This window comes from Typopeltis vanoorti, chromosome 8 (assembly GCF_054136105.1).
Source record: "Typopeltis vanoorti isolate ZY-2024b chromosome 8, IOZ_Tvanoo_1.0, whole genome shotgun sequence".
Lineage (NCBI taxonomy): Eukaryota > Metazoa > Arthropoda > Arachnida > Uropygi > Thelyphonidae > Typopeltis > Typopeltis vanoorti.
This window is the reverse complement of record NC_143556.1, coordinates 64,579,364-64,602,725: the sequence shown is the minus strand read 5'-3', so window position 1 is coordinate 64,602,725 and position 23,362 is coordinate 64,579,364. Positions and strand designations below refer to the sequence as shown.

Below are 23,362 nucleotides of genomic sequence, written 5' to 3'. Positions count from 1 at the left end.
CAGGAGGGTAACAGCAATAGCCGAGCCTCAGTTAGAACTTCATTAGCTACAGCATTGCCATTCATTACCCTCCAAGGGTATTGGATTGAATGAATCAATCACCGCATCTCACGGTCGATTGATTCCTCCTCTCACACATATTCTATTCTACACGAAAATCAGTCAAGTCTAACTTTAATAAATGGATTTCTAATTGGTTTAAGAATATCCAATATCGTTATTCTTGAAATTTAAAACTAATCTTCAATTGTTTTTTAAATTTAAATTTATTATTTTGATTTAAATAATAAAATATATTTATATTTTTATTAAAAAGAGAATTTCTTTTTCTTTCTTAATAAAGAACGAATCAGAGTATAAGACATTGTGTAGTCTGTTATTAAGTCTTATACTGTGATGTAAACTTTACGTTAGTTATATTTACATATTTTTCATACAGTTTTTTTCATACACCTATCATTTGTGTGTTATACACAAGTTATCGTCTACAGCCGATGAAACTGTCATTTATAAAACAGAACTCAAAAGTGTGCTTCTCCTTCCTCAAAATATGATTAATAAAGTTCTATCACTGATGAGAATGAAACTCGGGTTCTGTTTCCAAGGCAATTATTATTATTATTATTATTATTATGATTATTATTATTATTATTATTATTATTATTATTATTATTATTATTATTAAGAGGGCGCTTTAGCAGCAAGCGGTCGCAAGCACGCTATTTTGATGCTCCCATATTTTAAGTTGCAAAGCAGATTTTTTCTTGTGAATTAAAATTTTAAAGTATATCAGTAAATTCCGTTCTTCAAGATGAACATATCGATGTAAAAACTGTAAGTATCTGTTAAGTAATAAGTAAATTATAAGTATTCAAAGTTCGAAGTATACGTTGGTCAACTACGCGAGAAGAGAACAAAGGAAGTCGCCATATTAGAAATTACAGCAAGATCGTCAAACAAGAAATATGAGGTGCTACAAATGCCAAGAAGATTTAACGGGGGAAGAAAACCACATAACATGTAGGAACTGCCAGAGAAACATGCATTTTCTATGTTCGGGATTGTTCGAGATCACTTGACGGCGAAACTCAAACAAGAATAGTGACGAGTGGAAGTGTCCCCATTGCAGAGACAACAAAGGCATGTCGCCTTCGACCGCAGGCAGAAAACAGCTAATGCAGAAAACAACCGCAGGCTGTAAACAGCTATCAACAGCAGAGGAAATTAAAAACAAAGAAAACAACAACAACGGAAACCCAGGTGAGCCATCTTTAAATGCATTACTTGAAAATAGATTACAAAACCTAAAAGACTATTTAATCGATTTTGTTGGAGAACTATTTCAAAAACATACCGCAAAAATTACAGAAAAATTCAACCAATATGAGGAATTTAATAATAACTCGGTAGAAGATGTATTACGGGCAATTAGAGAAATTAAAAACTGCGTAAAAGAGCTAACGGAAAGACAGCATAATTTAATTAAAGAGACAACAGAACTACGACAAGAACTAAACTCTTTAAAGCAACAGTACGAACTCTTAAACCAACAGCAGTACAAAACTTATCTCCTCATAGGTGGTCTCCCAGAAATAGCTACGGAACATCTAAGAGGCACTGTAATACAACTAAGCCAAAAAATTGGCTCTCCATTGAATCAAAAGACATCCAGTCAGTACATCGGTTACCACAAAAAAGGAAAAGAGAAAATAAAATAAAATAAACAATTACCAGTTTATATGGATAAGAAACAGCAAAATATTCCTTAGAAAGACACAAGACGCAAAACCAATCGAAATAAAATCCGTAGAAGACCTCAACAGGCTGCCACATTGAAAGGAATATTGACAACTCATAAAGAAGGAACAGCATGAGAACCAACCAACATGAATACAGACCATCAAGCAGACGTAATCAAGAAAACGGAATCTCCTAACAACACAGATTAGAACGGCAAAAAGAAACTATTACGGCAACAAATTAACAACAGCTCAGAATGACATAAAGGAAACCTGGTACCTGATTAATGAAATGCTGGACAATATACATAGAACCACTGCCTCAGAAACAATAAAACATAGCTTTGCCTCAACGCTGTGTTTTATTGTTTCGACCCCAAATCCCTCAAACAGTTGGCAAACAACTTTAATCAGCACTTCGTGAACTCTGTGCAAAAACTACAAGAAACAATCTTTCCTCACACAAACGAACATTCTCCACTAGGTCCACGAGCAACCCAGTCGATGTGGTTCCCCACAGTAACAAAAGAAGAACTTTCACTGGCAATTCAACAAATTAACCCTAACAAAGGACCGGGGATAGACGGAATCAGACCAAAAGACATCAAGAAACACTCAACCAGCCTACTTCCAGTTATACAAAAACTGTTAAATAAAATCTTCGAAACGGGACACATACCTTAAACATTAAAGACTGCATTAATCACACCCATACACAAACATGGAAAAAGAAACATTATAAACAATTACAGATCCATCGCCACGTTTTCTGTAATCAACCAAATCATGAAGCGTATCGTGCGTCACAAACTCTCCACGTACGTTGAAAATTTTCAAATCATACCCAAAACACAATATGGCTTTCAAAAAAATAAAGGAACGGCAACATTCCTGGAATATTTCACAGACGTAATAAATGCTGCATTGGATAAAAACAGAAAAACATTAGTGGTATTCATTGACCTAACAAAAGCATTTGACACACTAACACACAAAACCTTGTTAACGAAACTAACGCATATCGGAATTGGAGGTGGACTACTTCAGTGGTTCAAAGCATACATGAAAAACAGAAAGCACATCACACGTATAGGATCAGCGCACAGCAAAGAGGTACATGTAACCTGTGCAGTACCGCAAGGAGCTGTCCTATCTCCCATTCTATTTGACATATACACACACGACATAAGCCACCCTCCCCTAAAAAGCAAAATCTTCCAGTACGCAGACGACACGGCTAATAGTATCCATTCACAACAAGGCAAATATCGCTTACACAATTATGCAACACGACATCCATCAAATCAAAAACTGGGTAACTGAAAACGGCATATATATAAACCCTGAGAAAACGAAGTTAATGATATTCAAAAACCCCCAAACCCTGCTCATAGAAACTAAATATCTCACTATCCGACATTCATCCTCTTATACACAAAGCGCAGAACCGAAAACCACAACCATCACACAGCTGAAAACAACACGCTATCTCGGACTTCACTTTGATGCTGATCAAAGTTGGAATAGCCATACAAACTACCTACATACCAAGCTTAGGATAATAGCAAGCAAACTATACAGATTAAAAGACATTGCCCCAACCCACATAAAAATACTAATCTATAAAGCATTATGTGAAAACATTTTAAGATATGCAATCACATCATACGCATTCTGCGCAAACTACAGACTTAACAGGCTACAATGGTTGCAAGATAAAATGGTAAAACTGATATTCTGGGAACAACCCACTCTTATGCAGGAAGCATGGACAAAACACAAAATATTTAAGGTGAAACACTTATGCCACTACACAGTCATGTTAAAACACTACTACAGCCCAACATATAGAGTAACCAGAACAACATATCAAATAACAAGACCACAGTCAACAAACTACATAACATATAAGTACAACAATCACTACGGCAAAGCCACCGGAAACGTCTACGTACCTGACATGATAAACGAACTGCCGTTCGACGACAGAGACCTAGGAACATACAGAGAGCTGAAACAGGTGCTACATAAATATTATAGCGAGAATGAAAAACAAGAACACAAAGAAACAAACACACCATGTCTAAATCCAACCCTATTTGCAAAAAAAAAAAAAAAAGTTAAACTGTAATAGCAGTTGAAGTCTTCCAAGCACGTACCAACAAACAGTAAAATCAACACCTGGCTTGCGACCAGTATAGAAACATAACCATGAAACCACCGTCATCTATTATCAGATGACGGTGCTAAGCTTCGAGGAAGAAATCAGAAATGCCTCCCAAAGAAAGAATATAATACATTATACAGAAAAAATATATTATTATTATTATTATTTAAAAATATTATTAACTTGCAAATATCTGTTATTCACAATTGTAATGTATTATAATTATTACTGTATCTATGTATGTAATTTATCTTAGACATAATAAAATGTTTAAACGTGAAGAAAAAATTATTATTATTATTATTATTATTATTATTATTATTATTATTAGCAATAGTGGTGGTGGTGGTGGTAGTAGTAAATATTATATTCATCATTATCATCAAATTCCTTATATGTATCCGCAAAGGATGTACAGGACATAATGATGATTACATTATTACTATTATAAAAATATTATTAACTTGCAAGTTAATATGGGAGTTTTCCCAGAAATAATATACTTACTTTATTACTACTTTTTCTGTTGTCAAGTCTTATACTTTGCTTTTCTAGGGCACATCTGACAGTTACTCTATCTAGATCTTGATATTACTCTGTGTTTTTTTTTCTTTCAGCATTTAAGCCCTTGTTTTGCTAATCTTTCTTCTCCCATTCTGTTTGATTGATCATCCCATATTAGTTTATTTCTGTTCACATTTTCTTGAAGGAGAGCAATGTTCTGAGCAATTCCTTTCTCAGATCTGTAATTTTTCATATGATTCTGCCATCGATGTCATTTGGTCACTCCCCCAAGTTTTCTCAAAACGCTTATATCTTTAATTTTTTTCAACCGTATTATTCATTCCTAATTTAATGCGCAGCATCCATAAATTAAAATTAGTTTGAACAAGGTCTTGTATACAGCTAACTTAGTGTTTTGTATAATTTCTTTTTTATTCCATATAAATTTATTTCAACTGGCTTTCAGCCAGCTTTATTTATTCTTAAAGTTCTTAAAAGAACTGGGCGATGGACTGAGTCCTTTACTCTTTATCCCGTCATCTGAATGAAGAAAATCTGTGTGGATAGGATGTTATTGAGCTAAAAGCTTTAGTCATGGCTGGGTAACGGCAATAGCCGAGCCTCAGTTAAAACTTTTGGCTACAGCAGTGCCATTTGTTACCCTGGGAGTCTTAAACAGGACTTCTGTCATTTTTAAGTTTTTCTTTGTTTATTCTATTTTCTATATCCATATATAAATTATTTTCATAAAATGGGTGTGTAAATATCTGAAATGTTTTACTTGTTCCATAATGTTTCTATTGAGAATATAGTCGAGTTTTTTATGTTCTATTTTCAAAACACACCAAAATTATTTTCATAGTTTTGGTCACTTTAATGCTGATTTCAATGCCAAATTTGTGACACAGTTATTCAGTTTAGTTAAAGAATCCTGAAGGCTGGCATCAAATTTGATTAGAAGTATAATATCATCTGCATAATAGTGAAGAGTTAGATTGAATATCCCCAATTTTGATATCGGTTTGATGCCTCTTTCTTTCATAATAATCCATATAGACATGTAGATAGCGAACAAGAGTGAGGTATAGTGCATCTTTCTTTGTCTTACATATAATTTTACATTCAACCATATTCCTTTAATTAATTCAACTCTAACTGCTGTCTCACCACGTAAATATTGACTAAGCATTTCTGTGAGTAAATGCTTCCATTTACTCCATATAATGGAGTAATGGAATCAAGTTTCTAATAGCTTTTTGGCATATTCTCTTATGTCGTCTTTTCCATATTTACATAACCTAATATAAACCTTTGGAATATTCACACAATATATCATATATTTGTCTATTTAAGTTTCTCTTTTACACTTTTTGTTAGCCTCTTCTCAAGTATGCCTGCATAAATCTTACCTGGAAACTTCTTTGTAGATGGTCACTCCAGTAATCTGGAATTGAATCTTCTGACCAATCTTTAATTATGCAGTATTCATTGCAAAACTTTTATACTTCTATATTTGAAGTCTTTCTGGTGATTCAATGTCATCTACTCCCAATACCCCATCTAGACTACTGTTCCCAGATATCGGCGCCAGGATTTCTTCTCGATGGGGAGGAGGTGGAGAGGATCCAGAGATGAGTGACCAAGATAATAGCAGGACTATGAAATGAACCTTATGACAACAGATTGAAGATTTGTGGGCTGCAGAAATTGGTTGATAGGCGGAAAAGGGGTGATTGAGACATTCAAATTACCGAAGGGTTTCTATGAGATTAATTCAGAGGATATTTTTGAGAATAGGACTGGTAGTGGGAGGACTAGGGGCCATCCATGGAAGCTTGGTAAGAGTGTGGTTAGCAAGGGTGTTAGAGCTAGGTTTTTTACTTGGAGAGTGGTAAATGAGTGGAATAAGCTGGCAGAGTCTGTTGTGGGTGCCATGACTGTAAATGAGTTCAAGGAGAAGTATGATAGATACTGTGTGAATGTTGAATAGTTGTTCTTGACATGATGTTCGGCCTCCCTCGATGACTCTAAGGACTCCTTGGAGCTGCCCGTAATAATAATAATAATAATAATAATAATAAGTAATGTAAAAATTTAAACTGTTTCGAGTCGTTGTTGATAAAGAATTTTACTTTTCTAACCAGGATTTCTATGTGGTTCTTCTCTCGCCTTGTGAACTGGATTCTACTATGAAGATGATCCTACAAGTACCCATGTGGGCGCAGAGGGTAATTTATATCCAGGGTTCAGCTCTAAAAGATACAGATCTCACCCGAGCTAGGTATGAAGAATGAAAAAATTGATGCTTTAGGGAGGAACTTGGATATTTATGCTTTGAAATATCAACAGAAGTAAAAGAAATAAAAGAGACTAGAATAATTTTGTTTATAAAATAAGTTTCTACTTTGTTTATGAATTAAGTTATTAATTTTAAAAATCGCTGCCTGCATTCCCAAACTGCAAACTGCCTTCTCATAATACATTGAGATAATAGTTGGATATGAATACTGTCAAAAACTCGTGCGTGTGTGTGTGCGTGCGCGTGTGCGTGTGTGCGTGTGTGTGCGTGTGTGCGTGCGTGTGTGTGTGTGTGTGCGTGCGTGCTACTTTTATCTGTAAACTGGAACAATCCAAATAAGTTTTATGATGCAATGTGATGTCCCGGATGAATGGATTTTCTCAGGTGTATGTACGCGTTATGATGCAATTAAAAAATAACACGCATACGCAAGCATGCAAAAGCAGACTGCAGATTTATTTCTTTATAGCACTTTACGATTGCAAATTGATTTATGTCTCTCTGGCAAAATTTCCGATTAATTGCATCATTTATAATCACTGGAGCTAATTAATTTTTATAGCCCCTATAGTTAGCTAGTAAATTAATACAAATGATGGATGCTAATACGATATTTTAATTTATTATTTTTTTTTCCCAGGATGAATGCCGCGGAAGCATGCTTCATTCTTGCAGCCCGAAGCTACGCAGATAGAAGTGCTGCGGTAAGAATCATTTAATACTCTTACCCTTCCTGCCTATCCCCATCCCGTTCAGCCAAAAATGGTCTGATTTGACATTAATTTTCGACAAAACAAAACTGCGTTTTTGTTGTGCGTGTGTGCGGACAACACAAAGGATATTAGGAGAGAACTTGGCATTGTTTCCAAGAATGTTTATGTAGAACTAATCTAAGATTTATAGAAGTAATGTAAGATCTAGAACTAATCTAGGGTCACTTAAACAGAGTGGGAGAAGAAAGTCAGCAGAATAGGTGTTTCCTGATGCCAGGATGACAAGGAAAAAAAAAAGACTTCTGGATGAACTAATCCGGTTAGATCTCTGTCTTCCAAAGGAAGACAGAGATCTAAGCGGATTGGTTCCGGATTTGTCCTAGAATACCGAAATATTAAATTTAATAATACTGCAGTGCTGACAAGTAAGAGACTAATTTGAAGGAAAGTTGCGCATAGGAAACGCATATCATAAACAGAAATAGACAGCATAAAGAGAAAGGCATGAGTATGTAACGTTTGCACCAGGAAACACTAAAGGTGCAAGTCATCCGGGATTACTCTGGACATCCGAAAACGATCGAAGACAACAGAACGAAAAGTGAGATTCCCCCCCCTACTCACTCCCGCTAAAAACAAGACAGAGATCAGGATAACATCCTCTTAACCTTGAAATTCGCTTGGTTGTCATCCCATTGCAGAATGTCCAGGAGACAGATCTGTGTTCGAGTCATTAGTTATGGAAGAAGCTGAAGCCTCGATCACCTAAACACCACAAGGCTTACTAACTGAAAAAGTGGAATAGTTTACCGCCATCAACATAACCATAGTCAAGATCAGGATCAATGAGAGAAAATCATCGAGGCAGCAGGAAGAGTATAAACGAAAACACAGACCCCTGGAGTATTATGACACAGAAGGGGGACACACGGAAAACGGGAAGCCTAGCTTAATGCCAAAGGGCTGACCATAAGATGGTAGCTTGATAAGAAGGCGTTTATGCCAAGATCAAATCAAGTTCCCTCGATATCACCAATTGGTCGATAGTGTTCGGATAATGAAGAACATAGCTGCGGATTTCTTCTGTATGATTTCCAAGAAAAGTTAAATGAGGACATCAGGATGATAATTTAATGGCTTACCTCTATCCTTACTCTCTAAGAATGTCCGTATACAGGCTTGTTCCCATGTCGCCGAAGAAGTAGGGAATCTTTTGCGCCTACAGGATGAGTGTTAATTGTGGAGCGCAAAATTTGAGCGCAGTTAAGCGAATGGTGCTGGCGCAGATGTTATCCCTTGGAGAAATAGCACCTGAAGTAGACTTGTTGGCATTCAAACCATTACGATTCTTCCGATGTCTTTGTCGTGAAAAATCAGACGAGGCATGCAGTGAGTGAGTGAGACATTTCTTTCGTAATGAAAATGGATTCTTTCTATTCATCTGTACAAGAGTTGGAGGAGAAGGATGATACCAAGAAGTCGGCATTTGTTTTATAAAGTCTTTGAGCGATGTCATGATAATCTCACATGCAGTAGCTGCAATGAGAAACTAAAAGACTGATCGAATGAAAGAAACAAAGATAGAAAATCGTCAGTGCTTTTTTTTGTTTGAAATAAAAGTTGAAAATTGCAGATATGGTGAGTTTGAAAGCTGTTACAAACATATAATCCTACGTTTAGCCATCTGCGATTACACAAATAACCTGTGTGCTGGAGCATTATCATGATGTGTTCTACGTTGTCTGAATCGTAGGAATCATATACTGATAAGTTCATTAAAATTTTTCACATCCAAACTTAGCGGTTAACAAAAAAAACAAACGAAAATCCCTTTCTTTTCTTGTATAATACAATAAATAAACACGTTCTCCAACTATCCCTCCCTTCCCATCTGCTTTCGTAATAATTTCATAGTCTTTTTGTTTATCATTTCATCTAGGACGAACATACAATTCTGCGTTCCTGGGCAGTCCGAGATTTCGCTCCGAATGTTCCGCAATACGTGCAGATCTTCCGTCCCGAAAATAAAGTGCACGTGGCGTTTGCAGGTACTTTTAACACAAGTGATGAAATTTCAATCAGAAACATTTTCAAAATAATCATCCATGTTGAAACTATTATTATAGTATTATTGTTATTATTAATAGTAGTAGTTAGTTATGCAACAACCATCAACATGGTTTCATTCTAGCTCTAGCTGTTCAACATCAAGATCAGATTCTAATTAAATAACGTAAAATTTAATGTGAAAATTCCATGTTGAAATTGATGGAATGGATGATTAGTAATTTCTATTTATTACTATTGCAATATTAAGTAATACGAAATATAAAATAATATTTATAATGAAAACACTATATATACGATGGTTGTTAAATGAAAATGTCTCCTAATTGAATTATAATATACAGTATTTAGAAAATAGAATTAAAGGCAATTTTACACATACGCAAATAAAGCTACTTTTCAAAAATAAAAAAGAAATAGCAATATTAATAATAATTATTAATATTACTATATATAATAATAATTATATAATAATAGTAATATTAATAATAAAAAGAAATAATAATAATAATAATAAAAATCTAGCATTTTGGACTCCTGCACAAACTTATCTCAGCCGGTACCTCAATAAAAATGGTTCATCTAATCCAAAAGCTTCAAGAAAACCTTCTAAAGCTGGAGCGTTGGTTCTCCATGTGGAGAACCAACCCTCCAGCTTTAGAACGGCTGAGTTTTTCAGTCAACCCCCTGAAAAACTCAGCCGTTCTTTTCTCAAAAAGGCCAATGTTTCCTGCAGGAGATGTGTTACTATTCAATACTAAAATTCCCTGGCAGAAAGAAACAAATTACCTGGGTGTAATTCTCTACAAAAAGCTATCTTTCAACCAACACATCAAGTCTGCGTGCGCAAAGGCATCTAAAGCCATCGCTCAGATCTATCCGCTAATTAATAGAAATAGCAAGCTCAGCAACAGAATCAAATTGCAACTATACCAGATGACGATTCGTCCTATAATCACCTATGCCTTTCCGGCCTGGAGCCACACCTCTAATGCTAACATTATCAAAATACAGCGAGTGCAGATCAAGTGCTTGAGAATGATTCTGAACCCCCCCGTGGTATGTTAGAAACAATCAACTCCACAGAGACACAAATATTCCCTATATTTTCTCTTTTCTACAATCCTTAGCATTCAAGCTTTTCCTCAAGACGTCCACACATCCCAACGATTTGGTTCAGCAAATGCAGCATACGAGCCAACGGACATATTCAAATATAGAAGACCAAAAGCTATATTAGCATCCCATAGCGATGCATAATCTCCATGCCCATTCAGGGCAAGCAAACTGCTCGTAAATTTTACCCTCACTCTAACCACAACAGATAGTGGGGAATATGAAAAGCATCTTGCTTCACCCCTAAAGACATAAATGTCAATTGTCAATTGCTGCTGTTTTCTTAAAGTAAAATATTGGGCATTTATTAGACTACAAGATGCTCGTTGGGTTGCAGATTTCACTATACGAAAGTGCAAAATGTCCTGCATTGATTTTTTAGCTATTAAATTAAATTTAATATAATATTTAATATATGGCGTGTGCACGAAAATCCTGCCCACAATAAAGGTTGTAAACCTGTAATACATTATTACCGGACGTGGACGAAGAGTTCGCTTATCCAACTCTTAGTCCGCATCCAAACCAAAAGATGGAACACTTTTTCAAGCCTCTGTAAGAAAGGTCGTAGTCTCGCAGTCGCCGATGAAGATGATCTCCCTCCCTCAAAAACATTCATGATACAGTACGCATTCGAATTCACTTTTTCTCGTCAAGATAAATAAGTTTGGATGATCCTGTTTTTTTGCCTCCATAGTTTATCTGATTTTTCCTTCCATTTTGCTGTATGAGCTTTTAATGTGATAGCCTAATGATAAAATCGATATTTCTTGCATACTGAAAGCTTTAAAACTAATCTGCATACTATTATTTAGTAATATTAAACTAGAAGAGATTCACAGACTAGTTCCGAAGGATTGCTGGTTAGCAAGAGAGCATCTGCCAAAATAAGCGTGGACGAAGACAGTTTAATTCCATATGCATAGAGCGAATTGCTCAATAATTACGAGATCGAGCAATTGAGGTGTACTTCTTTATATGCACAATATATATATCTATAATTACATAATACTATCATATTTATTACTCGTTAAAATCATATTTTCTCTTCCTTCAGCCGCGGCGAGGAAGATTTCGCAGGAAATTGCTTCGCACTTACCATTTGTCAAAGAAATGTGTAGATCCAATAATATTTCATGTTTGGAATTTATATATATAAAAAAGCAAGGCCTGTATAGCTCAGTGGAAGTGACGCTTGCATCTTCTGCGCTCCCCGAAGATAGACTTCAGTTCAAGTCTAGACGCCGACTGCAAGAACTTTTCTAAGCCTATCCTGGACAGGTTCCTGAGTTAGTCGATCTCTGGCACGGTCAAGGAGGATTTTTCTCCTGGAAACTCGGGTTATTCATCCAGTAAACTCAAAAAAAAATCGACCGTAGAACCCATATTAATTCAGACAGTAACATATTCTGTTAGGGTTAGGTACCAAGAGATGGCAACACTTTCTTGCCGCTCTCTTTATCGGTGGCGGCTTATAATTAGTGATAGTCACGGGCCAGCTATCTCGTATTGGCTACCGGTGGAGATTGAACTGCCCACTCAGTCTCCAAAAGCTAGATAGGGTTAAAAGGCCTCCCCTACTCCCTATAAGGGAATGAAAAGGAGAAAATGAAAATAATAATATTATTATTATTATATAAAAAATCAGTTTGGTCTTATTTCGCATTCATTTGTGAAGTTAAGGAACGACAATTTAAGTATTACAGCTCTAATCTTCCGTCATTAGCACAAACAAAACTTTTTAAGCAAAATTTAAAAATTATTATTATTACAACAGATTATTTCTTCTACAAATGAATTGTAGAAGATCTCCTATTGGTTTAATTTCTAATTTTAAAAAAAAGTTTTTATGTTATTATACTTTTCACTGGAGAGTATATTAAAGTTTATTCGCAAACTATGTATATTTTTTTCAGTGATGTAACATTTGTTCTGTTATTTCCATGCCAGAACATGTAGTATGTGAAGATGAATTCAAATATGCGCTTTTGGCCAACAACTGCCTGTGTCCCGGCACATCCAGTCTCGTTACTTTGTTACTTCATACTTCAAGAGGACAGTAAGTGTATAGTTTCATTCAGTATTAGGAATATACTCATAAATTTAATTAGAACTTAGACATAAAAAAATAAATATAAATTTCCAGTACGAAAGTATTGTAATATCATAATTTACTCCTGGCGCCATCTATTGGAATATACTAAAAGTAAAGGTAAATCGTTATTTTGATATATTATGTTCGATATAACTTGATAAGTTTATCTTATTGATAATTACTTTATTATTATTATTATTATTTGTCGCAGAGAAGGGCAGACATCTGCAGAAGAATGGCACCATCTCTATGGCAAATGTTCTGGTAATGAGATCTATCACATTCGTCTTGGCGACAGTCGATTTTTTGGAGAATACGAAGGAAAGAGTTTCACTTACGCTTCTTTCCACTCTCACAGAAAGTAAGTGGGTCAGTTCGTTATCCTTTTAGTGCTTTGCCCTTTTCAGTTTGCATGCAGCTGCTCGAAAACCGCTGCATGCAAAACACGCAACGTGGCCTCGCATCTGCTCCACTCGCAACTTGCTACATTAAAGTTTCTATTTTTAGGGGTCAGAATTTGTCATAAATGTCAATCTGGAAGAATTGAATCATTCTTTAGTGGAGCTAACCTTCGTAATAATACTGAGTCATCTCTTAGATTTTATCATAAAAACTTGTGGACGGAAAGGGAAAAAAAAATTCATACTTTTACTTCGTTAAGTTCTGATGCCTTACTACCTGGCTTCACATCTCTTATATTTCAATATTAAATTGCTAAGATTAAATTGCTTACGATTCTCTAAGATACTGTAAAATTAAATGATAACATTTCAAATTATTTGAAATTTAATTTATGATTTTTTTAAGAAATGATAATTTAGTTGTATTAGTCTGGCGCTAGAGGTCGCCTTCAAATGCTGATTTTTTTTTTCTTGTTTATAGATACGGAGTTGCCCTGGTTGGTGTACAGACCGATGTTCCAGGAACGTGGCCGATAATGCTGAATCCTGGACCTTCATATGTTTTGAAATCCTCGGATATCTGCTTCTACATGAATATTACCAAAGAAGAGAACAGCGCCTTTCTTCCAGCAGGTACCGGAGAAGATGAAAAAGATAAATTACATGATGGAGGATTAACTCCTCAGGATGATGAAAAGGGAAGGAGGAAATCTGGTATGCAGCTCCGTTTATTTAAGCATCTAGAAGTTTTATTTTGCTCGTAATAGTTGCCAGTGAAAACATAATACAAGTAGTAATATAATACATACAGTGCATGCCATTCTGGTTGGGCTGGTCAAGTCGACAGTTCCACTCACGGCCAATTGAGTTCGAATCTCACAGCTGAGTGTAAGGATATTTGGAGAGCATAAAATGTGTTTGTAGACCGTAGTAAGTCTATCGTCCAGTTTGGAGGCACGATTAACTTAGTCTCTAGAACTGGGTTCCCGGATTATTCAACGCTTACCCACTTTACTAATGGTTGTGTATATTAGCTTATCGTTGATTGGTTGGTTGGGTTGATTAGTATTTATGACTGAAGCAACTCAGGTTATGAGGCCAATGTACTGTATCTGTAATTGCTGTGTTCTAGTGACCGATTTGCTTGTTTTTCCTCCAGTAAAAGCTGAGTTTACTGGAGGAAAATCTTCTTCTTCCTCTTGTGCCTTATCCCATCTATTTGGAGTTGGCCTTTTTTACATGATGCGACTTTACGTGCGGGATCCTAACCGACTTGTCGTGGAGCCTGATGTTGGGGGGAAAGGGGCTTATTTTTATGTCTGCAGAAGTGTATGTGTTCATGGGACCGGTTTATCTGTTCTGGAGGACGAAAAACCCGAGTTTCCACTCTCGACAAAACCCACTGCTTCCGTATGAGGCCTGTTAACTCAGGTCAGTGACGGGAATCGAATCCTGGTCTTTCCGACCAAAGGACTTCGTCTATATCGACTGAGCTATCCTCCGTAGCTCAGTCGGTATAGACGATCCATAGTAGTGATGTGAAAACCTTTTTCGGGTCTCTTTCAAACCACCTCCGTGTGAAACCTTATCCGGTCTCATATGGAGGTGGAGGGTTTTCCATCCCCAGACCAGGCAAATCGGTCCCCTTGAACACACACTTCTACAGACCAAAAATACTCTCCCCAACGTCAGGCTCTGCGACAAGTCGGTTGGGATCGCGCGCGAATATTTAATATGTTTCCCAGGTATTTGGTATACTATAAATAAAAAGTACTTGTAATGCTTTTTATTCCTAACCGTAGTATGTGCAACTCCTTTAGCTCTAAGTAACTTTTTAAAGATAAGTAGGCAGCTGAATTCTACCCTTCAGCCATCACTCTTAATGAGTTGAAACTGTCAGTGAATCAAAGCTTTGTGTGAATTGCTCTGAAATAGCGTTAGTTCTATCATCGATTTTTTCAGTTGCTAGATTAAAAACCTGAGTTCCAGCTAGAAAAACTCTACTTTCCTATGACAAAGATAAACACCTAGAAAATGCTCCCGTCGATGATTTTAATCGAACCTATAATGTTATTTTCGGCAGTCAGCGCTACGGAAGGAAACACCATATGGTCATAAGATAATGGTATTCTTGCTTTTCTTCGTAATTGTATTGTACGTTACATTAAGTTTTCTTTTAGCATTTAGGAATGAAATTTTGAGCATCGTCGAAAATATTTCATTATGTCAAGTCAATGTTTATCTAGTTCGATGCGCTTCAACTTCAACTTCAACTTTACTGACTCCGAGGGTGAAGCAAGATGCTTTTCACATTCCCCGCTGTCTGAAATGTATACAGTGAAGGAAAACGTTTATGAGCAATATGCTCGCCCTGAGAGGGAAAGGGGATTATAGATCACTTCTTGAAATTAGGATGGCTTTAGGTCTTTTGTGTTTGTAGAGATCCGTTTCATCATAGTCAGCAGCTTGTTGTACCGGTGGATTGGGATGTGTAGACGTTTTTAGGAAATACTTTGCTTCGAGAGTCTGAAGGAAAGAGCGGATATAAGGGATGTCCGTGTCCCGATGAAGTTGAACAACTCTGACAAACCATGGGGAGTTAAGAATCATACGTAGGCACTTGTTTTGCACTGGCTGCAGTTTGAGGATATTAGTATCGGCGGTATGGCTCCATGCTGGAGAAGCATATGTGATTATAGGGCGAATCATCAGTTTGTAGAGGAGCAGTTTTATTCTGGTGTGTGATTTACTGTTTCTGTTTATTAGAGGATAGAGCTGGGCGATGGCTTTTGATGCCTTTGCACACGAGTCCTTGATGTGGTGGTTGAAGGTTAGTCTTTTGTCCAGCAGTACACCAAGGTATCTGACTTCTGCTTTCCAAGGAATTTTGGTGTTAAACAGGAAGATGTCCCCTGTAGAAGATACTGTTCTTCTGGAGAAGAGTACGGCTATGCTTTTCAAGGGGTTTACTTGTAATCTCCAATTGGAGATTCATTTTTCTAATATTTGTAGGTTTTCTTGGAGTTTTTTTTGGTGACTAGGTGTGGGGGAAGATATCTGGTTAGCATCGCTGTGTCATCAGCGTAAAGGGCCAAGAGAGATGACATTGGGTTGTGTGAAATATAGAGAACAGAATTGGGCCAAGTAAAGATGCTTGTCGAACTTCAGCCAGAATACGGCGCTTGGTAGATATAGTTCCATTTCTCCTGATCTGCATAAATCTGTTTCTGAGGTGTGATTAGATCAACTGTACCATCTATAGCGGGATGCGAAAGGCGATGAGCCTGTGGCGCAGACCATAATGCCACACCTTATCGAAGACCTTGGCCATGTTCAGAATGACAGCTCCAGTAAGTTGATGCCAATTGTAGCCTGTGGTGATGTATTCACAAGTGGTTGAAATTTAAGTTTTCATAAGCAGGTCGTCACTGCCATCTAAATTTTTTGCAATGGTTTCTGCCTTCTCTGTATCCGTGTGCACAAGGCCCAGCTCCGATTGTAGAGGGGGGGAATTTTTTTTTTTCTGAGGTTCCTCAAGAGTCCCCAAAATAGAGTGATCTGCAGGTGAGAAGGAAGCTGACTTATCTTCTTACAGCTGATCCCTGTGGGTTTTGAGAGCGTCTGTCACAGCTCCATTTAATCTGTATTGTGAAATACAGAGTAAAAGGAGTATTGTGAAATTTTTTTCTGGCTTTATTTTGATCTCTGATCAGGTTCATAATATCCGGTAACCGATTGGTTGTGGAGCAAGTTGTGTAAGAGGTAACTGCCGTTATGGCTGCATTAATTTGCTGGGTAAACGTTTTTAACTGCTGTTTCAATTTCTTGCTTTGACCTTATAGGAAGAAGAGAGCCAATGAACTCCGGGAGTGCTTTTGCTAATTTTTTCCCAGGATATGAATGACTGGGACCTGCCACGACAGCGCAATTGAATCCTGTGTAGTTGGCGAGGATACGCCCGTTGTTGTTTCTGGTTCTACAATTCCATGCCGGGTGTTTGGAGTTAAATTCCCCAGCAATAATGATGGGCTCTCTTGCATCTAGGATGGCATCCAGATCCGTCTGCAGTAGTGTTTTTTGCTGTGGGTTGTATGCAGCGCAAATTTTCAGTCTGCCAGCCGAGCTAGTAAGAACCTCCACGACAATAACCCTCGAGATAAGTGGTTTGGCGGGGGGGGGGGATGTTTACTATTGGATATACTTTTTAATGAAGATAGTGCCACCACTCTGTAATTTAGTCTGTCAGTTCTGTAGAGGTGATATCACCTAATTTTGGGGCTGTCCGATGGCCTCAGGTATGTTTCACTTATCAAAACGACGTCTGGCTGAAGTATTTGAGTGACCTCTTGAAGCTCCATAATCTTGTGTTTGAGATCATTAGCATTCTACACCACAATCTGTAGAGAGTCTGGAGTTAGTTTATTCCTGTTCATCAATAAATGCTGAGAGGATTAATCGAGTTTCGTATAGGAATCTTTTTTTAGCAGCTGGTGAAGGATTGGACCTGCTGAAATCCTGTAGCATATTTGCCAGGGAGACAGTAATGACAGTTGTCAGGTTTGACTGCGGTGCTTACTGATTCCGATTCTGTTCCTTTGTTGTCATTTTGGCATGGGCCACGTCTTCATAGGTCCTTGCCTGCCGTTGGTAGTTTGTTCTCTTAGGGCCTCAAACTGCGGCGGGAGGACTTCTGACACATATTGTTGAACATTGTGAGATTCTGGTGCCAGAGGTATAGGTGTTCGTGAGCTGATAAAGGTGGAGAATTGTCTGTTTGTTTCGGACCATCTGTTATTCGGATGTTCAATGCAGGGTGACCACCCAACAAAAATATTTCGTACTGCGTTATGCAGGAAAAAGATACTAGATCTGAAAAAAAAGTACTAAATTTTCATTTGCTTTCGTTTCCCTCTATTTAGGGCATTTTACGATATTACTACCGTATTATAATAGATGGACCAATGTAAAACCGCTAAATTAACACATGTACAACAAATATAAAAAGAAAAAAAAAAGTCAAACTCACCTCTCTGTAGTCATCTATGAGTCCAAGAGCTACAGTTGTCAATCATCATAACAGAAGTCCCACTTGTAACTCTAGCACTTCAAATGTGTATTAATTTACCATAGAATTTTTAGTCTCATTTTAGTGGGGGGTTTTTTTGTTATTTATTATGCCACTTATATACAGGGGTTCCCACTCACAAGAAAAACTGTATGTATTTATCCATTATTTTTATTAGATTTTGCTAAATTAATTAACTCTTTAGAAATAGTAAAATCTGCAGCTTATAAATGTTTCAATTTTTCTTTTGTCAAAAGGAGTCCATTCATCAAAGGAGTTTTTTTTTTTTTTTGAGATTTCATTGCATGAATCTCCAGCCAAAGCATTTTTTATAAGATAGTTACATTTAGTGCGTCCACACTGTATTTTCTTAGCAATTTCACTGACAGTTGCAATTGTTTTCAATGGAGTTGGAAGAGTATCCATAAGCCACAAAAGCAGATTGTGTTCGGCATCCAGGGCCGTTCCATTGGTTTGCGTCTCCTGAGTGCAAAATGTTTGTGTCCCCCCCCCTTTCCATTAAACATTAAAGGATTCCGAAGTAGAATAACACGTTACGAATCATTTTATTATACTGCACATTAAGAGGAGTGTATATTAAAATAAAGAAAAAACACAAATAGTAAAAAAAACCTTATTTTTATATAATAAAAATAAGGTTTTTTTATTAATAAAAATACTGGTCTTCTTATAACGCTCGAGAAGTGTTTGAACAGCAAAGAATATATTTTCATTGGCTAATGCCAGTCGGATTGCCTGAGTACGGGATCGCGGGGGGGGAGAGAAGACCGCGAACAGTGAGGGGGCAGGAAAAAAAGAGAAATCATGCTTGTGTCACTGAATGTGACATATGGGGAGGTGGGAGAAGAGAAAAAACAGCAAAGAATATATTTTCATTGGCTAATGCCAGTCGGATTGCCTGAGTACGGGATCGCGGGGAGAGAGAGAAGACCAGCGAACAGTGAGGGGGGAAGGAAAAAAAGAGAAATCATGCTTGTGTCACTGAATGTGACATATGGGGAGGTGGGAGAAGAGAAAAATATTCAACTCATATGTCTATGTCCAACTCTCATTTTTTTAATTTTAATTATTATTATTATTCGGAAGGAAGAAAGTGCTAGATCTGTTGGTGAACGTACTGGAACACCAAAAATGTAAAAACCGTAATAGATCTAGTACGAATGTACTAGATGTGGTCACCTCGGTTGAATATTAAATACTTCTTATAGTCCTTATAAGGACTGGCTTAAAGGGGCGAAGCAAGAATGCTTTTCATATTCCCCGTTATCTGTAGAGGACAGTGTAGGGATAAGGTGTTACTGAGCTATTAAAGCTCTGATCATGGCAGGAGGGTAACAGCAATAGCCGAGTCTCAGTTAGAACTTCATTGGCTACAGCATTGCCATCCATTACCTTCCAAGGGTATTGGGGTATTGGATTGAATGAATGAAACAATCTCAATTTTTAAATACTTCCTTTAGAGTTAGCTGAGTACATTAAATAATTACATTAAAAATTAAAGGTGTATTGAAATTTCATAAAATATCAGAAAAGTGATAAATAATTGCAAAATTTTATAGTATCAAGTGATATCAAGTGATAAATATTTATCAAGTGATAAATAATTGCAAAATTTTATAGTATCAAGTAAAATATCATTTACCTTTACATCATTATTTATATTATTATTTTTAATATATTATTAAAAAAATTATCTGATAGCATACGCCAGTTCCATCTTAAATAATTTTATATTGGTACTATGTCCACATATCACGTGACATCGTGTCCATTACTGTGTTTACTTCTGTGGTGGATGTCAATCTGTATACAATTAGTGACAACTAAATCATAGCAAACAGAAAATTTATTTTAATTGAATTTTTTGCTGTTGGTGTTACGTAACTTCGAATATTCCAGAGTTCGATTAGTTAATCCAATCAAGAATGAGAATCAGTTAATGACAGGGATGAGTGACCAGTTTCGAAGTAGTAACAGCAAAAGTCTAACAATGATAGCTTCATGAGAAGAACGAATGATTGGATGAAATTAAAGCTGAGGTCCCATCTCCGATTATGGTGCGATTTTATTATATTTGTCTCAGTAAATCACAGGACAAAATCCATAGTGCTTAATATGGAAAACTATCCAAAAGTGTATTTTTTTTCAGTTAACATTAATACAATAACTCGGGTTTTTTTTTAATTGAATATTTTAAGAAAAATAAAATAAAATAAAATAACAGATTATTTTAAAGATGCCAAAAAATTATATTCTTGATTTAATCCTTTATCCAAGTGTAAGCAAACAAAGTTTGTGCCTGGAGTCTTTTCAGGACTGGGGCAAATCGTATAAAGAGGCTAATGACTTCACATCAATTGCCTTAGTATCCCATAATGCAAAGCACATATCCTTGCAGACATGTATAATGCTATGCATTGTGGGAAGAGCCACTACGCAGACCGGTTTCGACCATTATTAAAGTCTCATCGGTGGGAGCCAAACCCACAAGAGATACCAAGGTCGAAGTAATCCAGAAGACATATATTTCCCATATTCAAGTAGTGAAAAGATCTAACATCGTATTATTAAAATACACTCTAGATTAGAACTAGTTATTGAACCTTTTGCACCTTTTGATTACTTGTATATGGAAATATGACTTCTGCCTTACTTCAATCTTGGTATCACCTCTGGGTATGGCTCTTACTCGTGGCCCTTCCCATAATGCATGTCTGAAAGGAGATGTTCTTTGTATTATGGAATGAACCTTGTTTGCTTACTCTTGGATCCAAGAATATAATTTTTCTTGGCATCTTTAAGTCATAGTATAACCAAGTGGAAAAACTGTCAACAGATTGTCTTGCACGTGTATCTGTTTTTGAATAATAGTTTAATAGATTGTCATCATTGATGATTTATTAAAATATTATTCAAAAACAGATACACGTGCAAGACAATCTGTTGAAAGATTGTGTTTGGCGTGTGGAAGGCAGCAGTGATATAGTTTGCGCACATTTGCGATTTGACTGAATGAACAGTTTAGATAAAGATAGGAAACAGCTAAATTAGGTGTAAAACATGTCTCGGAAATTGAAATTTCCTGAATTGGAATCGTCCTGAATTACAACCTTTCTGAATCAATTTTAATTCGTAAGGAGTTTAATCGCTACTAAAGTTGAGTAATAGATCTGCTAAATGGATGCATTGTTATATGCAGCTCTTCCATGAATCTTTCTAAGCGATCACAGCATCTCCTGCTGCATTTCTACCTTGTACTCAATCAACTTATCTTGTACCACTGATGATTGATCTGCCTATTAAAGTTTAATACTTTATTCATCCTTATACTTGCGTTTACGTGTTGTTTTGTCCTATATTCCTTAATATATTCACTTAACAGGCGTGGGATAGATATCATTTATTGATTTTATCTTCTGTATCAGGGCATAATCCAGCCAATAAATGATTGTATTATGAATTATCACAAAATTTATTCAATTTTTATTTTCTTCTGTTCCTGATCTAACGTTTCTTCCTTGTGTGAAGACAGCAGATCGTTTGAAATGTTGCCTCTCAAGTCCAAATTTTCGTTCAATCTGGTGAAGAAAAAGTTCGGCAAACATCTGGAACTTCCAAAGATGGACGGTCCCATGGGTTCGGAAGGATTCACTGCGCTTGCTCGAGGAAGACGACCAAGCATTGCTCCAGTACCAGCCATGTTTGGACAAGATGGTGACTCTTCTCCTGAAGAACAAGAAGAGGAACAAAATATACTGGAAGAGGCGGAAGAAAAATATCTAGAAAGTCCGTGGAACACTCCAGCAGAAAATTGCGAGTAAGTGTCAGTTTTAATTTTTTCTGATTTTTTTTAAAATTTTAAATGTATTAATTTAAAGTAGAGCAATCATTTAGTTTAAACTCATTTAATAATTAAAATGGTATTAAAATTATTATTAAAAATTAAAAAATGAAATTAACAGAAACTCGATTGCCAGACTGTTAATTTTTATTATAATTTTATAATAAGATTAATTTATAATGATGACCTATGTAGCCCTGGGGAAACGGCGTTTACATCCATAGCGTTTACAAGCCGCCGAAAGAAAGATTGTTCTAAGATCGATTCTCGTCGTCACCCGCTAGAGGAACTTTTTTTCCTCCGTTTCTTCGTTCGGATCCCGAGTTCGATCTCTGCAGGGACAATTAATGTTTTCTTCCTGGAAATTCGAATTTTTAATACCGCAATTCACGTTAGGGAATCACATCAGGAGATGGCAGTAGTTGTCTGTCGTACTCTTTTTCCTGAATGTCAAATAAAATCACTATTTGTCTTGGATCAGCTATCTGTAATTGGTTCAGGATGGCGACTGGCTATTCCCCAGTTTACAAAAGTTAATTAGGGATAAATGACCTTGCCTACTCCCTACGGGAAAGAAAAAGAATTAGCGGATTAATTTATTTTGTAATTTATAATAATAATAATAATAATAATAATAATAATAATAATAATAATAATAATAATAATAATAATAATAATAAAGTTTATTTGCGGGACTGAAAAGCCTTGAAAAAAGTTCCCTGTTTGGTCTCGAGAGTAGAGTTTCAGATTATTTAACTCACAGCGTACCCACGGTACTAAAGTCATTATACTATAGGCTCACATCTTTTCGTGTATGGAAATCACAAAAAAAAAAAATAATAATAAAAATAAATAAAAAAAAATGGAACTTGATAACAGTGGAAGTGTTCAGTATGTTTTAAAATATCGCTCTTAAATTGGAATTTTAAATTTAAATCTAATCCTTAACAGTTACTGAGCTCTATCATTAGATTACACTTCACATTTTATCAAACTAAAGGAAGAGTGATTCACTTATAAATAAAACAAAAGTGCCCCTTGCACTTAATTGTAATTCAAAAACTTGTTTTTGAATTAAATTAAATTACTTGTTTTTGTTTCGTTCGACTCTTACAGAATCGTCAAGGGATTTCCTCCTGTGTCCCCGTATATTGGAGTCAGTCCAACACTTTGCTATCTCCTCAGAGAGAAAAAATCCCTCTGTTGTCTTGAACTGGCTCAGGTACGTGAATAAAACCTTCGACACATATCTACGTGAATCTGTATAATAATTAAGCTTAGTTTTAATTCAAAGTATTTATTTTAATTTTTTTTTTTTGTTGTTGTTGCTCTCC

General features: G+C 36.2%; 1 protein-coding gene across 2 annotated transcripts in view; it reads left to right on the top strand.

Annotated features, from left to right (window-relative positions):
* The window catches only part of LOC150104060 (potassium channel subfamily T member 2-like), a 165,539-nt gene that overhangs the window by 122,074 nt on the left and 20,103 nt on the right, over positions 1-23,362 (top strand). For both annotated transcript variants that reach the window (XM_090396723.1, XM_090396724.1), the window contains 8 exons: positions 6,555-6,691; positions 7,350-7,413; positions 9,362-9,470; positions 12,556-12,664; positions 12,912-13,061; positions 13,583-13,815; positions 21,716-22,004; positions 23,145-23,250. In XM_090396723.1, the coding sequence (XP_090252849.1) occupies positions 6,555-6,691; positions 7,350-7,413; positions 9,362-9,470; positions 12,556-12,664; positions 12,912-13,061; positions 13,583-13,815; positions 21,716-22,004; positions 23,145-23,250 (1,197 nt within the window). The remainder of the gene's footprint in view (positions 1-6,554; positions 6,692-7,349; positions 7,414-9,361; positions 9,471-12,555; positions 12,665-12,911; positions 13,062-13,582; positions 13,816-21,715; positions 22,005-23,144; positions 23,251-23,362) is intronic.